The sequence below is a fragment of the Bison bison genome, unplaced genomic scaffold, assembly GCF_000754665.1.
Source record: "Bison bison bison isolate TAMUID 2011002044 unplaced genomic scaffold, Bison_UMD1.0 scf7180017864533, whole genome shotgun sequence".
NCBI classification, from domain to species: domain Eukaryota; kingdom Metazoa; phylum Chordata; class Mammalia; order Artiodactyla; family Bovidae; genus Bison; species Bison bison.
The window spans coordinates 9,950,785-9,968,744 of record NW_011495082.1 but is presented as its reverse complement, the minus strand read 5'-3'; the positions used below and the strand labels follow the sequence as shown (position 1 = coordinate 9,968,744).

At 37.0% G+C, this 17,960-nt stretch overlaps 1 protein-coding gene across 1 annotated transcript in view; it reads left to right on the top strand.

The window, feature by feature from the left end:
- Positions 1 to 17,960, top strand: part of ELL2 (elongation factor, RNA polymerase II, 2) — a 72,018-nt gene that overhangs the window by 15,341 nt on the left and 38,717 nt on the right. The window contains exon 2 of the mRNA XM_010832000.1: positions 3,431 to 3,478. Coding sequence (XP_010830302.1) covers positions 3,431 to 3,478 — 48 coding nt within the window. The remainder of the gene's footprint in view (positions 1 to 3,430; positions 3,479 to 17,960) is intronic.

The following is a 17,960-nucleotide window of genomic DNA, read 5'->3' as shown; positions in this document are numbered from 1 at the left end:
AAAAAAAAAAAAAAAAAAAAAGATCCATCTTTTCCATGAGCCTTTTTCCCTTTTCTAGTATCTCTTCTAACCTGTACTTTTCTCCTTTTTGAGAATCCTTACTGCACCTCCCAGCAGTACTTAACCTAATATTTAATTATTTTCAAATGTTCTCCAACTAAAAAGTGAACTCTGTGGATAAAGGAGCAAGCCCCCAAACTTCTGGATCTGCCATAGCAGATTTGTGTGGAGCCCAAGATAGCAGGAAGAAATAGTATGGCAAAACAGGAAGATTAAGTCCTAGATTACGGTCCCAGCTCAGTTATTAATGGGACACATGGCCCATTGTGGTTATATAGCGGGAGGTAGGTGGGCAGCCCTGGTAGCTCAGAGGTTAAAGTGTCTGCCTGCAATGCTGGAGACCTGGGTTCGATCCCTGGGTTGGGACGATCCCCTGGAGAAGGAAATGGCAACCCACTCCAGTATTCTTGCCTGGAGAATCCCATGGACAGAGGAGCCTGGTGGGCTGCAGTCCATGGGGTCGCAAAGAGTTGGACACGACTGAGCGACTTCACTTTCACTTTCAGGTGGGCAGCAACTGGATTATCTCTGGATTCGGAATTCTGGGATTCTAGTAGTGTGTGACTGCCTAACTGAATATGGTGAGAGGAGAAGAAGAGACTCTTAAGTTAAATTTACGGTTGTGAGTCTGGAGAACCAAAAAGAAGCACCCTGACCAGACAGTAGGAAAGAGGTGCCAGTTTGGTGAGGGGCAGCGGTAGTTTGTTGTAGTTGAGTCACTCAGTCCTGTCCAACTCTTTTGCAACCCTGCAGACTGTAGCCCACCAGGCTCTTATGTCCATGGGATTTCCCAGGCAAGAATACTGGAATGGGTTGCCATTTTCTCCTCCAGGGGATTTTCCCGACCCAGGGACCCGATCAGCGTCTCCTGGAGAGTTTGGCAGGCAGATTCTTTACCACTGAGCCACCAGGGAAGCCCTAGGGGTAGTTTGCTGCTAAGTCGTTTCAGTCATGTCCGACTTTGTGCGACCCCATGGATGGCAGCTCACCAGGCTCCCCCATCCCTGGGGTTTTCAAGGCAAGAACACTGGAGTGGGTTGCCATTTCCTTCTCCAGTGCATGAAAGTGAACAGTGAAAGTGAAGTTGCTCAGTCATGTCCGACTCTTAGCAACCCCATGGACTGTAGCCCACCAGGCTCCTCCATCCATGGGATTTTCCAGGCAAGAGTACTGGAGTGGGGTGCCATTGCCTTCTCCAGGGGTAGTTTAGTGTTTGCCAATTTTACTGTCTCTGAGAGTTTCTAACACAAATATCCTAGGCAGTGATAAGTTGTGATTTTTGGAGAGATGCCAAGTTGAGGAATCCTGAAGAGATTCAGAGTCATCACCAAACAGGGTGAGCCTCCAGAAGAGAGTGGATACAGCAGAGGAAAGTGAGGGCACTAGCTTTTGAAATGAAAGGCGTGATCAAAGGGCTAGGAGGACAGGTGTCTGCAAGTGTGAGGAAGCTGTGATGTCCAGTGGAGAATGAGCAGTTTGAAAGCTGAGGAAAGTTAGCATTTGTTTGACCAAGAAGAATTGATGAACTTGATAGAGAAGTTCAAATTCCAGTGATGAGCTGAAGATAACCTCCCTTCAAGGAGTCAGGAAGGAAAGTGTCAGAGATGTTTAGGGTTTATGATTTGAAGAGAGAGCAGGAGGTGGGGCTGATCTAAGTATTCTGGAAGCTAGGACCTCTGTTACCTAAACTGGAGGACCGCCTACTTCCCCACATGAAGGGAGCCTCTCCAGGGCTTCTGCAGGCAAACTGCCATTACTTCTGGTAGAGGGTTATCTGTGGAATGTATGTTTGGGTGAGGCTTTCTCCCTGTAAGGAAATTCAAATTAGCATTAATCTGTATTTTATATTTTCATAAAAGACCATGAATTAGAATGAATCACTGCAAAAAATTGTCTCCCACACCAAGAAATTTTGTCAACCAGTAGTACTTTGATTCTGCTGATAAGTCTAAAGTTAAATTATCTTTATGGTTGTAGAACAATGGTAATAGTATCTATTATGTTTTCTCCAAGAAGATGTTTATCTATTTTTATAAATAATAATAGGGTGGTTAATGCTACCAGTTGTTTTATATTCAGATCATCTATCTTGTAAAGTACTTATCCTTTCCTTATTTCTCTCTAGTTTATTGTGATACTGATTAGTAAACTTTTAAATCTGCAGAGTTTTGGGAAGTAACTGATAGTAGTAGTTAATGTGAGGGGCTAGGGAAGGGCACATGGGTGCTTCTGTATTTTTCTTTAAGGTAGAGTTGAGACAGAAACCCCTGCTTCTGTTTTTGTCCATTGAATTTGGATATGAGTGTATGAAGACTAGCTGATGTGTTACTATTAAAATGTTATCCAAATCTGATTTCCCCGTGAATTTCTGTTACCAGTTTGGCGGAGCATTCCCATAGTAGTGAACCAGTCCCATACTGGTGATTTTGGGTACAGGAAATTATGCCTGAGACTATGGTAGATATTTACAGTTACAGCTTTTCTTTTAAATACATAGCTCTATGAGAAAATATTAAAAGTTAGGAAGAGGACAAAGTCATAATAAAACATTGTTCTAGAAATTATATTCTTCTGATGAAAAGCTTGTGATAGAACTGGTTACTTGTTTGACCCTCAACTAAAAACTCATCTTTGGTAAAATGTGAGAAAATGAAGGAAGGAGAGGGTGGGATATACAGACAGAGTAACCTGGAAACCTATGTTACCATGTGGAAAATAGATGGACAATGGGAGTTTGCTGTATGACTCACAACTCAAACCAGAGCTCTGTAACAACCTAGAGGGGTGGGATGGGGAGGAAGGTGGGAGGGAGGTTCAAGAGGGAGGGGACATAGGTATTCCTATGGCTGATTCATGTTGATGTCTGGCAAAAACCAACAAAATACTGTAAAGCAATTATCCTTCAATTTTAAATAAATTTAATTTTTAAAAATGTGAGAAAATGGAAACCACAGTTCATCCTCAAACATTTTAATTTTATACTAGCATCCTGTTAAGGTTTTGCAAGATTCCTTTAATTATCTCTAGCTTTCCTCCACCTCTTTGAAAAATATATCAAGAAACTAAGCAAGAATATTTTTTCATGTAAAATTGAATTAGTACACTAATCATTTTTTTCCAAATCATGTTAGTCATTTTCAAAAACCTGATTAGCTACACTGCCAAAAGATACCTCGGTTGTACTGTCAATAATAGTGCAGTGTCATTTATCAAGGCAGCTTAATATAATGACATATAAACCTAGGTATGTAATGGAAAGGTTTTCACAGACTATAGCACTGATCAAATGCATAGATTTAAAGGTTAAACATTTAGTTCTGTGTCCAGTAACCAAGTTTGATCTGTTTGTTTCTTATGTTTCTTTTAATAGAATTTAATTCCTTTTCGACCTTCAATTCAATTCCAAGGGCTCCAAGGGGTGAGTATTCTTATTTAGCAAAAAATCTAATCTTACACAGTATTACATTTAACTCTTAAAATTTGTTTTCACCTGTGCCTCTTAATATATTAATAACGTCAATCATATTTTGTGAACTTTGTGACTAAATGTAAATTTATGATACTTTTAAGACTTGAGTTATCTTCTTGATTTATTTAAAAAGTAATTCAGATACAGATATTGAGAGTAGTTATTTCCAAGTCATAGCTACTTGATCTTTTAACTTTTTTTTTGAAGTGTAACATATGTCATAGTGTTAAGAGATTGTATTTTATTTACCACAATTAAGCAACTGAAAAGAATCATTAATTTTAGGCAAGTTATGACTATGTGATTGTTGTTAATATGAACAAACTTTTGTTGTCTATGGCCTTTCTTTCTTTGATTGTACATACTAAGAAATAAAATGTATATATAGAAAATTGAGTTTTTCCAGTACAGGGAATAAACAAAGTATTGTCTGTTTTATTGCTGCACTTAAAAGTATAATAAGTGATAACCCCTAATAAAATGGACTGATGAATTTTGTATTTGTAGTAGATGATAAACTTCACAGGAGTAGTGTCAGTATTATTTCATAATTATTATTATTACTGTTTAATATTAATAAAATGGTAGACTCAATCATTCCATCACTTAAATTAATATGCATTTCTAAATTTGTCTCTAATACTATCTATTTTGGAGATTTGGACTATCTGTAAATGGACTTTAGAGCTGTAGTGAAAAGGCAACCTGAGGGGGAAAGATCCTGTTCCTGCTTATTATAAATCTATATGCTTGAGAATTTTTATGTCACAAAATGCAAAAATTCAATGTGAATAAATACAATCTTTTTAAACTTCATAACTTGAAAACATTTCAGGAGCCAAGAGATTAATTGTATCATTCAGCACCAACTAAGAGTACTTCTAAATCTTGTGAAATGCTAAGATGAAGGAGATGTTTGTGTGTGGATGTCAGAGGTTTGCTTCTCCATGATAGCTTTATAATGAAGTCCTCTTTTTTTCTCCCCCAGAAACTGAGTGTTCATGAATGGGATCCTAATGGGAACAATTGTTCTTCTGAATTTTGTTTTATGGCTTTTTAGATGGTCTTTACTGCATGCTGATTCTATCTTGAGATACTAGTTTTGGTTGTTCACTTAAGGCTTCTTGAACTTTTTTACAAATTTCAGTGGCATCAGTAACATCTGAAGGGATGTTCCAGAGGCAGGAATTCCTGAGCTCAGCCAGGCTGCCCATTTCAGTGAAGGGTTATCTGGGAAGAGAGGACAATACTCAGGGGAGGAGAGAAGGGTTTGAACTCCTTTTCCCTCCCTAGCAGCTGACAACTTGTTTGATGTCTGCTTCTTCCCTCTTCCCATAATTCTTCCAGTTGGGAAGTGGAGGCCAGGGAAATGCAAGTGAAGGATATTTTCTTAGGAGGGACTAGGTTAGACTGAATAACAAGGAACCAATATGTGCAGGCTTCCAAGCTCTTGATTCAGAAATGTAGGTTTTAGCAGTCTCAGAAGAAATATGGCTTGTATGGCATACCTGTGAACCCCAGGCCCTAGGCACCATTACTGAGTAGGCAGTTTCTATTTGAAACTTCAGCCCTCCTTTTCTGAAATCTGCTACCCACCTCCCCCAAACTTTCCTAGTTTTCCAGGCTTCCTCAGTTTATCTCTGCCAGCACCATTCTCTCTTCCTACTCTATTGTCTGAGTAGAGTTCACTGATAAAAGTAATTTAGATATAAATAACTGATGGGTTTAAATCTTAATGGGCATTTGAACTTTAACAGATAAGCTTTTAACCAAATGAATGGTTGTTGGAGTTGGAAGGCTGGGAGTGTGGGGGAAGGGAGTGCCCCAGAAGGTACTCAGAGCTGGAGGACACTGGGTCCTACCTTGCGCATTCTGGGCTCTGTCTTCTCCGTCCCCCACCCCCCACCGCAGTCCCCTTTTTATTATTCTAACTGGGAACAAAATATATGGACTCAGCATTGTTTCAGAGCCTGCAGCTGCATTCCAGCCTCCCCTCCCCCCTTCTCTTTGCAGAGCCCTCCCCGTCCCTTTGGGACTTGGTAAAAACAAAGAGTCATTGCAGGGGAGGGAGTGGGTTGGCACAGCCCACAGGGAGGACACAGAGCCACAAATGTGAGGGTCTTCTGTACAGTGTTCCTCTGTTTTTCTTGAGAGCCATGGTAATTTAACATTGCCGGTGCTGATTGCTTTAAAAACTCTCTAAAGAAGTATCCTTAGAGAGTTTTCCTATGTGGAAAATGTTTAGGACTCAAAATTGGAAGGTTTTAACTTAGATTGCCCATAAAAGGGTTTTTCTTAATGAGAAATTTTAGTTGTCTTCTAATATAGGGTTCCAGGTGCTTTGAAAGTTTTCCTAGAAAGAATGTGGCAAATCTAACAAATGTATAGTCTTTACATCAAATGTGATTGAAAATGTAAATTAACTATCATGACAGTGTCCTGTGTAGATATATTTGAAATAGAAATGAAATGTCAGTGCATCATTTTAAAAGTGAACATTTAGTGTCAAGATTATTTCTTCTTTCCCTGATACTAAGCACTGCATGGTTATACTGTTTCTTGTTACTAATTATAGGATTTTCCCCCTTCTGTTAGAAAGTCAGAATTTGGGTCTTGGCAGGTTAGCTTTTAAGCACATTTACTTTTGTGCCTGAACATGTTCTCTTAAAGTTTTCTTCTAAAAGCAAAAGAAAATGCAGACTGGACCATTAAACAAAGTATGGTCTTAAAGAGGAAAATTCTGAGAATCATTGATTACCTGGATTTTTATCATCACAGTTGGGCAGCATAAAAAATGTAAATTGTGTCTTTCACACTTCATCTCACCCTTTACCCTCTGTGGAAGAGAGTACTCAGGAAATTGAATGGTCGTTGAAGGCATTTTATGAATTCTGAAGAGATGAAATAACTGTTAGGAGCAGTTGACTATGTTTTTAAAACTCATGAATATCAGGAGCTGAATAAATCAGCCTGAAATACCTTGTTGATTTTTAAGAGTATGGCTCAACCGATTATCCTCGTGGTTCTAATCTATACCTAGGATACTCATAACTAAAGGTTTACTATTGCCTAGTAAATGCATAGAATTATGCATTTTTGTAGAAAAGATAGAAAAGGTAGCTTTTCTAATTGATAGAAAAAGAAGCTGGTAAGATTCACTACAGTCCTGAAGTATTCAAGTTGCCACATTCACAGGGGTGTATTGGCATAACGAACACAGTTTCCAAAAGCTGCATCCTTATTGTTGAGCAAGCTTTATCTAAATCAGGTTAGTTCTGTATCATATTTTAACTAGAAAACGTGGTAGATGAAAATTTTCCAAAAATGTGTGTTCCAGTAAAGTTTTAAAAACTAATTACTGTGTATTTTTATGTTTGTTGAAAATTTCTTATCTAAAGACCCACAGCTGAAGGAGACAGCTGTACTGCCTAGGTCTTTACACTGCCAGGGAGAATTCTCCCTACACTGGACAGCTCTCAAAGGAGAGGTGCTGGAAGCAAGTTAACTCAGTATTTTCAAGTAATGGCAGTTGTTGCTGATGCAATTATCTACTAACATAATTCTTCAATAAACTATAAACAGGTGCCTAATCAGTGGGTGCACTAATAACTTTATTGTTCCATTTGTCTCTTACTTATTGCACACACATTCTTTTAGTCCTTAGTGATGCCAAGTGCTTTGCTTAAGTGCTTAGTGTGCAGAGATACAGGGATGGGTAAGACATAGGCTTTGCCCTCAGGGAACTTGTGACAAACACATACAGACTAATACTCAGGAAAGAATTAATAATGTAGGACTTAATCCAGACCTTCCTCTGTAGAAACAAGGGACTCTCAGGAACAATGCTTATGTATTTCTGATTGGTATGAATCAGCATCTTAAAGCAAAGGTTTCAGAAAAAACAAAATACTGTATCCTGGAAATAGGTTTATAACATTCCAGAAGGTCTATTAAAATCTGTGTACACCCTCATACACAAAAAGGTATGTTTATAATTCAGATAGAATCTGAGATGGTAAGGTTTTCCACAGCAAATAATGGCCACGTCTGCTGGCCTGAGGCAGCCTTGCAGAGTGGACTTGCCTGCCTGTGGCACCAGGGACTCCTGTGCAGGGAATGATTGTCCCAGGGCAGTGAGAAAAATGTTAACTTTGTCACAGTAAATAGGATTCCAGACTTCAGTATTAACTCAGTATTTGTTATGAGAATGTTGTTCCAAAATTCTAATTTAATTGCTTGCTTCAGACTCAGCAATCCCAGAGGCTTTAGAAAGTAGAAGCTGCATGTGTAATTCAGAAATTAACCTTAAGATGACTGAAAATTAAAAAAATATTCTCTGTACGTACCACCATGTCATGTTTCCTATAAAATACTGAGTCACACACACTTTACCAAGAAGGAGCAATTAAGAGCCAGCCAAACAGGTTTTAAATGTATGCTTTCCAAAAAGGCACAGTGACCTTCTGTGGATGAAATCAGCATTGAACTGCTAACTTTGAAGGCTTGAATGGTGTTAGAATTTTTGCAGTAGAGCCATTAACTCTAAAGAACAGAATTGGATTTTTTTTTTTCCTTCCAAACTTAGCAAAGCATTCAGAAATATTTTGTTAATTACTTGTTTTCCTTTTGGGGGGCTGGAGAGAAGATTGGTTTTGAAAAACTAAATTATACAGTATTTGAAATTAGTAGGCAGTTTCAACCCACCTGCAAATACTTCCCACAGACTACCCTTCTCTAATCTACTTGATACCCGGGAAGCAAAGATAACTATCTGCTTGAAACAGCAGCAAAGATAAAAATAAATCCCCAGCACTGCCATTCCCTCTTCGATGATACGCCTGCAGTCTGCTTTCCCTTGCTGTTTTTGGTTTGGCTAGTCAACTGGTTTTGCCAACAGTTGTGTTTAGTCAGTCTGCTCAAAGGTTGCTGACTAACAGCTTACCCTTACACATTCAGCTCTGAATGTAATTAATACTACAAAGATTTAATTTTAACATTAAAATTAAATTCTTTTGTAATGGCAGTTCTGGTTTAATTTTTTTTTTAATATTACAGTGGTTAACATTTTGATGTCTGTATTGAATTTTACCTCATTAACCACACACTGGGCTTCCCCGGGTGGCTCAGTGGTAAAGAATCCTAATGCAGGAGAGGCAGGAGATGCGAGTTCTATCTCTGGATCTGGAAGATCCACTGGAGTAGGAAATGGCAACCCACTCCAGTATTCTTGCCTGAAAAATTCCATGGACAGAGGAGCCTGGGGTTGCAGAGTCAGACATGACTGAGCACACGCACTGCAACCATATGTTAATTTACTAAGGTGTTAATACAATAATAAATTACCCAATTTGAAAGAAATATTTCACTTTGGTATATATCAGAGATCACAAAGGAGCTGAAGACTAAGTCATCCAGCTCTGTCCTTCATCAAATTGAAGTCACTTTAGAAAGCAGCTATTGGAACTATGATTGAAATCTGAACTTGCAACCAATACCATAAATGGCATTCTTAGCAGTTAGTTAAGCTTCCAATCTTCATTCAGCAAGCTTTTGTGACTATTTGCTGTGTACCAGGCACCACGGTAGACAGGGTGTGGACCTTGAAATGCCAGCTCTTGTTCCTGACACCACCTGTTTGTCAATAAAACCTGCCACTGATGGCTTTGCCTTTTTGTTTCATTTCCCACCAAAAACTGAAACTTGTGAAGCTCAGTTGCCTGTGTTACAGACATAGTCACTTTAACAGCACTCACTTATTTAAGCTTGAAAAGTAATCATCTTTAACCATCCTATAATATCTACGGTTCTTATAGCTAATCCATCCCTAAATTTGAACCACAAGCAGTATTTAAATCTCTTTTGACCTCTTACTATATGCAAGGCCTTATCCTTATAAGAACATGATCTATTAAAAAGAAAAGCCAAAATTTAAAGCAGGAAAAACAGTTTAGCAGAATATGTGGAAGCCTTAGATCTTATTTCAAACAATATTTAACACAGCAACAAAATTACTGTATATCACTGATTGCAAGACATTTCTTAACCTTTAACATCTTTGGATAGAAACGTATCTCATTAGCAGCAGCATCTTAGTGGTGTGTCATAGTTTGTCAGCATTTTATACTATGCAGTGGTACATAAAATCATGGACAGCCGTACAGCTGGGCTGGCATCTTAGATTCAATTAACGGTAGCAGTACAGTAGAAATATTTAGAGAGTTGGTGTATTCTGCAGTAAGATTTTATCTAACTAGAATCTTTTCCAAAGTTTTCTTTCCTGACCTTACCCTTGACAAGTTTGCTTATTAGCTCCATATGTTAGATAATCTGAAGAATTTATAGGGAAGGTAAATATTTATAACCGTTCTTGAATTGTGATTTAAACTGGAAGGAACAAGAGTATGAAATTAAAATGTTCTCAAACTTATTTTTAGGCTAAAATTTTTAACTTATAAAAGTAATTTGCTTTGAAAACAAGTTTAGAAGAAAAGAATTTTACTGACTTAAAGACTTAAAAAGCACATATAAATGCTTTGAGGCTAATGAATTTGCCCTTACCAGGCTAGGAATTTTCAAAATCTCTCTTAACTAGTCTTATAATTTGTAGTATATTTAGCATAAGTGCATAGTCATCCATTATTTTGTTTATGGACTCCAGTTTTTTTTTTTTCAGTATTTTTATAACTAAAATTTATTGAATATTTATTATGTGCTAAGACCCCTATTCTAAGCACATTTACACATGTTATTTTCATTTAGTCCTCGCTAGGATGCCATGAAGCACATACTCGTATCCTGCAGGTGTGTTAACTCTGGCTTTAAATTTAAACCACTTGGTAAAGCTCACACCATTAGTGAGTGAATGAACCTGCACACAGTCTAAGCATCTGATTCCAGAGCCTGTTTTCATCACTGCACTTGCCTTGCCGGCCTATAATAAATGTTCAGTGAGCATTTTATTCTCACATTCAGAGAAACATTTGTTGAGTATCTCCCCAACCAGGAAGAGGGAGAGTCAGGGAGGGCTCAGAGAGGTAGGGACGTGTGGCAAATATTCCCACCATCTTAAGGAACTTGAATTTCACCTTGGAGATCAGTGCTTCTTATCTATAAAATCTCTCTAAGGGTCAATGAGGAGGTCTGGAAATTTGGCTTTTAAAAATTTTCCCCCTAGATTTCCTTATAATAGCTAGGTTCACTGTGATTAAGAACATGAAAAGAATATGCACAAACGCAGGTATGCATACATTCTCTTTTTTGGACAAGGTTCATAACTTTCATCATTTTCTGAAGGGGACCACCAGTCTCCCCAATAGAAAACTACTATAGTAGATGCTTTCAGCACATTTAGTAACCAGTCACAGTAAGGAAAAACATTTTGCTTTGTGACCCTTTACAGATACAGGTGTACACATTCAAACAGCTACAAAAAGTTTCACAGCACGTTATTTATCCTTTACCAATATATTCTGACATGTTCTATTCTATTTCAGTTTAAAAGAATCCTGGTCGCAGCTTACTAAAATTATGTCATAACTTGCCAATGGGTCACAGTCTATAGTTTAAAAAACAGTACAAGAAATTATCGTGATGTCACTCAGTCGTGTCCGACTGTTTGTGACCCAGTGGACTGTAGCCTACCAGAATTCTCCGTCCATAGGATTTTCCAGGCAAGAGTACTGGAGTGGGTTGCCATTTCCTTCTCCAGGGGATCTTCCTGACCCAGGGATCGAACCCTGGTCTCCCGCATTGTAGGCAGACACTTTACCCTCTGAGCTACATGCCCTCTGCATATTCTGACATGTTCTATTCTATTTCAATTTAAAAGAATCCTGGTCGCAGCTTACTAAAATTATGTCATAACTTTCCAATGGGTCACAATCTATAGTTTAAAAAACAATACACGAAATTATCATTTCCTTTTTTTTTTTAATTTTAGAAATTTTAGCCAGGGAGTCATGTGACCAGATATGCATTTTAGTTTGTTTATCCAGTAGCTGTCTTAACTTATATTGCTTATATATGGCAAGGAAGGAAAGGGAGGCGTCAAGGATGGCGTCATATTTATGATGAGCATTTCTTTGAATGGTGAGGCTATTATTCAAGATCTAAAATAGATGAAAGAACACACTGAGGCAGGAGTCATGGAGTGTTTGGTTCAGGACATGCTGTCCATGAGGTGTTCAGATAATAACTCTGTACCTCGTTCTGTCAAGATGGATCTGTCCAGGAGACATTGGTAATGGGGGGATTTGTAAGAAACGGGTTTTTCAAGAAACAGTTCGAAAAGACGTTTTATAGGGCTTAAGTATACTTGACAGTCCAGTAGTGAGAAGAAAAAAAGATGTATTAATAGGTGGAATTCTGTTAAGGTCTATTAAAAGTTACTTTTTTTCAATTGTTAGGCAAACTGGTTTAGTTATGAACACACGAGTGTTGATACTTTTAATTCTTAATATTTATGAAATTTGAAGCTCCTTTTGCCAAATTTTGTTCACACTCGTTAAGAACAATGACAGGCTAATAGAGATAAACCATGGCATATTGATTATCAAAGAGTACACAAGTAAAAAGCAGTGACTTAGAGCTCTGTGCAGTATGGCAGTGAAAACTCTTAAGTGGGCAGAAGTCTACATATGGTATGACACCATTTGTATAAAGTTTAATAACAGGCAAAATCAAACTGTATTGTGTAGGTACACATGTGATTAAATTATTAAAAGCAATAAAGGAATGGTAATCACAAAAGTTAGAATAGTTGTTACCTCTGTTATAGAAAGGCAGGCAGAAGGGATAAGAGGTGAGCACATGGGTAGATATGTTATTGCTAATGTTCTCTTATGTTGGGCAGGGAATCCACAGAGTTTACTGTGTTGTCAGGCTTCATAACTATCAAGCAAATGTTACATAAAGTTCTCATTATCATTAACTTTAAATATAGTAATGTAAATACATATCTTTGTATATTTATAATCTGTCATCTGCATGGATTAAAAGAGAAAAACCAGAACATGTTTCAGTAGATGCCAAGGTGGCATTTGATAAGAATTCAATATTAAATATAGATTAAAACTTTAAGTGGGAATAGAAGAAGTCTTTCTTAACATGATGAAAACTATCAAGCTAATAGCCAGTTACTGAACAACAATAAAATACACATGGCCACTCTCATCTCTAAAATTTAATATATTTTGGAGAATGCTCATTAATATAATGAGAAAGAAAATTAACCATTTTTAATTAAAACCTATGGATAATAGATAAGAGGAAACAAATTTGCATCTGCAGATAAACCAAGTAAATAACTATAAAAACTCATACAGGATTTCCTTTAGTAACACGGTCAGTTCCGAAATAACTTTAAAAGCCACTGGCTTAAACATAGTAGAGTGGAATGAAGAGAAGTTTCTTTTAAAATGGGAGAAATAGCGAAACATTTGTAAACTGATGGCCCTCACCCAATAGAAAGCAAAAGTTGATACACAAAAGAGGAAGACTTGCTGGAGCAATGCCCGTAAGTAGTTGGAGAGATAGTGTCTAGTTGCTAGAGGAGAGATTGGTTTTAGATAGGAGCAAAGAAAGCTCTTGTATGATAGCTAGTGGGAAGATATGTATATGAGTGCAGATTTTGAAATTCTTATTGTTCGTTAAACCATTTCTTTAGTCATGTCTCCAAACTAAAGTCAAAACACATAGGTCAAAGTCTTATAATCTTCACACTTAGCAAAGTTTTGGCAAATGGAAAATGCCTACTAAGTGATAAATACAATTTTTGAAAATCACTAGCCTCTCTAAGCACTAACAATTAGGAATTTCAGTATAAAAATGCTCTTGTTAACGGTAGCAAGAAAAAATTATAAAGTAGCAAAGGTTAAAGGTTAAATGTAGTCATGTTATTCTATCTAAAGAGCTGTAATACTTTCCTGATGGGTATAATAAGAGAATATATAACTGATAAATGGCAAGACTGTCTGTCCATAGATTTAGGTTAGAAGCTTTTGAAGTTGTCGTTTCTTCTTCCTAATTAATAATAAGATGTCATATATATCATGATACTAATTTTAAAAATAAATGTGCTATGTGTGTGCTCAGTTGTATCCAACTCTTTGTAACCCCCCTGGACTATAGCCCACCAGGCTCCTCTGTCCATGGGATTCTCCAGGCAAGAATACTGGAGTGGGTTGCCATTCCCTTCTCCAGGGGATCTTCCTGACCCAGGGATCGAACCCGCATCTCCTGCCTCTCCTGCATTGGCAGGCAGATTCTTTACTGCTCAGCCACCTGGGAAGGTTTAAAAATAAGTACACAAATGCAAATAGAAACCTACAAAAAATTTGAAATGCTGTACACCAAAATGTCATTGCTTTACTAATTGCTTTTCTAATGAGATAGATGTGTTTATCTATGTTTCCTAATTTTTATATAAGCATAAAATAAATATTTAGAGATGCTGACCTTAAATGTGTCAGGAATCTAGGAGAAAGCCTGAATAGTCAAGGTTTAAAAAAAAAGTTGACAAGGAAAAGAGAAAGCATGTTTCGAAGTTATCTGTACCTAGACACCAGCTGAATATCTTTCTAGTCAACTACTTAATGAGTTGCTTTGTCATCTATCAGTTGAGAAAGTTTTCTCCCTTCTGTGATCTTTCTCCCCAGGGAAACGAAGGTAAAGGCGGAGTGGCTGGTGTTATCAAGAACATGGGACAGAGGCCACTCTCCTTACTGAATTAACAGCAAGCATTTTGGAACAGTGGTGTTGTGAAGAGTCCTGGCAGTGGCTCCAGTCTAGAAAGAATAGATTATGGGGATGAAAAGCAGTAGTCAGCTGAATTTCAAAAGATAAGATTTTTAGGGAACTTCAGGCACTAAAACTCAGAATGCAATAGAGAACCTATTAAAGATAACTAAATTGGGCCCACAGTATTGAAAGGTTAGTACTTAATTAAGCAGCCATAGGAAAAGGGCAATCTTTTATAGAACTTAAAAAGTTTACAGTGTCTAATAATCACTCAGTAAGTTAAGAGTGAGAATATAAGGTATAGCCATATTTATGAATGTAGTAGTACTCTACTAATCAACACTAAGAAATTCTTCCTTAATAATAATAACCAGAATGCTTTTTTAGTTTTCTCTTAATCTGTTTGTATTGGTAATTCATTAAAATCAGTTTTCACAGATTTGGAAGGAGGAACAGAACTTGAGGCGTTCCATTTCCACCAAACAATAGGATGATGCTGACATATTTCCACAGCTGTTTAAATGTTTTGTATTTGGCTGTAAAGAAAAGTTCCTACCAGAGATGCTTGGTGTTTTGTTTTACTTTTTCAGGAAGATAGTGTTCTGTTCCTTCCTTTGAGAATTTGAAAAATAAAAAAGATAACTGTGAATCCATGATTAATTTTGGATAAAGTCTTAAACTTTACAATTTCAGATTCTGTAAAAAATTATATATATATATATTTTTTTTTCCCCCCAAAAATGTATAAGGCAATTGAGTCATAAGAAGCCAAATGTCTCCTGAAGCCTACTGATATGGTTATCTTTTTTAAGGGGCAATGCAAGGAATTATTGTCAAGAGGATAAAATGTTTTACTACCTCATATAATTTCTTTATTCTAGAGGGACCTGTGTTGTCTGCCTCCTAGCAGAATCAAATAACTATCTAGAATATAATCAACAGTTTTATGATATGAATTACTAAAATACAGTAATTACCTTAGTTGTCCATATGTAAAATATCTTAGCTCTTTCTTTGCCAACATATCTTTCTCTATTTGAAGGGATAGTTTTGCTGGCTTTACCAATGGCCCAGGCATACCATCCTTAGAAATGAATCATTTTAGTCCTGTGTTTCTTATAATAATAAATCAATTGATCTAAGAGCCTTGACAGGCCCTCTTATTTACATGACCTGCCAAGTCTCTTAGAAATCAGAATTGCAGTCTCTAATTTAGTTCTTGGTGCACTGTGCATATCAGCAGCTTTATACATGTAAAATCAGAAAGAGTTTTATTTCTTGAAGGCTTGAAGGAAATTTTAGCAAGTGAGTTTGATTTATGAAAACAATAGAAGTAAATTTTATGAAATGGACTCTACCTTAGGAATATATTTTCAAGGTAGATGTTTAGCAAGAGACCTTTAAAAATTAAAATAAATTTTATTCATTTTTCAAGACTACCTATATAGTTTTGATACACCAAAAAAAAAAAAAAAAACCCACAAACTTTAAAATACTGGTTGCATTTATGAAGACTGAATGCTTTACAATCATGAAGTTGTGATTCTCATGAGAACTTTTAATTCTGTTTTGTTTTTTCAGTGCACTGTAGCTAGTATCTGGGGTGCTGAAGGCAGCATTTTATTTTATTTTTTAATGGATAGGGCACTTGGGAAGCAGTGTTTGCTACCGTTCTAAAATAATACCCTTCTAGAGTAATTGCAGGTGTTTGTAATTTTTCAGCCTTTCATGGACACCTGTTGTGGCTGATTCATTCTTGTACCTTATCTCTGTGTATGTTGAGTTTGGAACAACTAGAAATATTGATAGTCTTTTGGGTTGTTTGTTTTCCCAGATAGCTTCTTTGGCTTTTATTTAAGCTAACACTTAAATTTTGACCTTGAAGGTTTCTAGCCCCTTACTTTTGCAAATACCAAGAATTCAAAATAAGTATTATCAACTTTTGATTATCCACAGGGTGCCTGTTATCAGTCCATTACCATTTTATAATTACTTTAAAAATCAAACACATCACTGTTGCTGAGGGAGATGTGTGTGCACATGAATCTAACAGACCGAAATCAGAGTGGGAGCTCTCCATTACTGTCTTTACGTCATCAGAGCAAACACTCTGGGGCATATGCTGTGTGTTGGACATTGTACCAAGCCCTTTAGATGAGCTATCTCTTTAAACTCCAGCAATCTTACGAGGTGAATAGTATCATTACCCAAAGGGAAACAGAATTAGTGAGGTTAAGTTGCTTGCCCAAGGTAACGCAGATGGTAGATTCCAGAGCCACATTGGAAACTGGGCATGGTTGCTCCAGATTCTAGCATATGTAATCTAACATACTAGATGTGGTCTGCTTGCCCTGTTTCCTTGTCATCTGTGTGTAAAGGAGAAGTGCTCAGGTTGCCTCTTCTCAAACCATTGAATTTTATCCACCTTAGAACTGGAAATGCAAAGAGACCCAGTAGTAAAGAAAGCATTTTAAAAAGGAAAGTGAATAAGGCAGAAGGACACTATTTCTACCTTTGGTATCCTTCAAATATTTGCCTCTAATTCCCATCAAGAAATGGCACATAAGAGATCATACTTGTATACAGTCTTTTGTAACTGTCATTTAAGATGTGACTAAAGTGTAATTAATAAAATATCCCCTGACTATTGTACATCTTGCTGCTGTTTCTCTTCCCTTAGCACAGAGCCTGGATTTGTGTCCTTGATCCCCAGAGCCTGCCTGGCTTCTGTGATGTTACCAACGTGGCTGCCTCAGCAGTCACCCTTTCCTCAACCAGAGTGGCTCTATTTGTAGTACATGGTGGGTTCCCCACAAGATTTATTTTGAAGAACGCATTCTGTAGCTTTAATTTGGTTTTAAATATGTTGATGTTGAAAAATAGAAAATTAAGAATTGAATTTCTTTTTAAATCTATGGAAATATTTTTTAGACTTAAATACCATTTATGTTATTGAACTGATAAGTTTTCACGGCAACATTGAGTGAGCTGGAAAAACCATGTGTTTTGCAAAATCTAGAGCCTGGGCCACTTTTAGCAACTTGTTTTAATCTTGAGTGTTCACATCTGCCAAGTCCCCGTCTCCCCCCACGTTTACACAACCATTGCTGACTGCCATACATGACTTCTGTTCCACCCACGTTTTACCAGCAGTGCCTCCTGGCATATTACAGAAAGCTTTCTTCAAGACTTCAGGAGAACAAGGAGAGAAGATTAGCAATGAATTTGGAAACTGACATTCATATCAAAGATTGTTTTTCCTTGTAGAAATCAGGTTTGGGCTTTGTTTCTGAGAAACAAGCCATTTTTTAAAAAAACAAAATTCTGCTTCCTATTTGACCAGGAGAATTGCTAAGTTTAGAATTATTTAGTGTGGTTTCCCTAAGTCCTTTAAAATGCAAAGTGGTCTTAAAGATGCTAGATCATATTTTCAAATGGAATTTCATAAGGCCAGAGTACCATGTGAATATTTTAATAAAGATGAAGATAATTTTTTTAAAAAAGAAAAATGTATATTATAAATTTAAGTTCTACAAACTCAGGCAACCACTTGACCTAGGCTTGGGACTAAACATAGCACAAGGAGGTAAGAAACTTTTTCATCTTGACGTTTGTACCACACAGTGCCTGCTGTTTGCTGTTCGTTTGTTTGTTTCTTCCTTTCATTTTGCTATTTATTTTTGCCTGCTCTGGT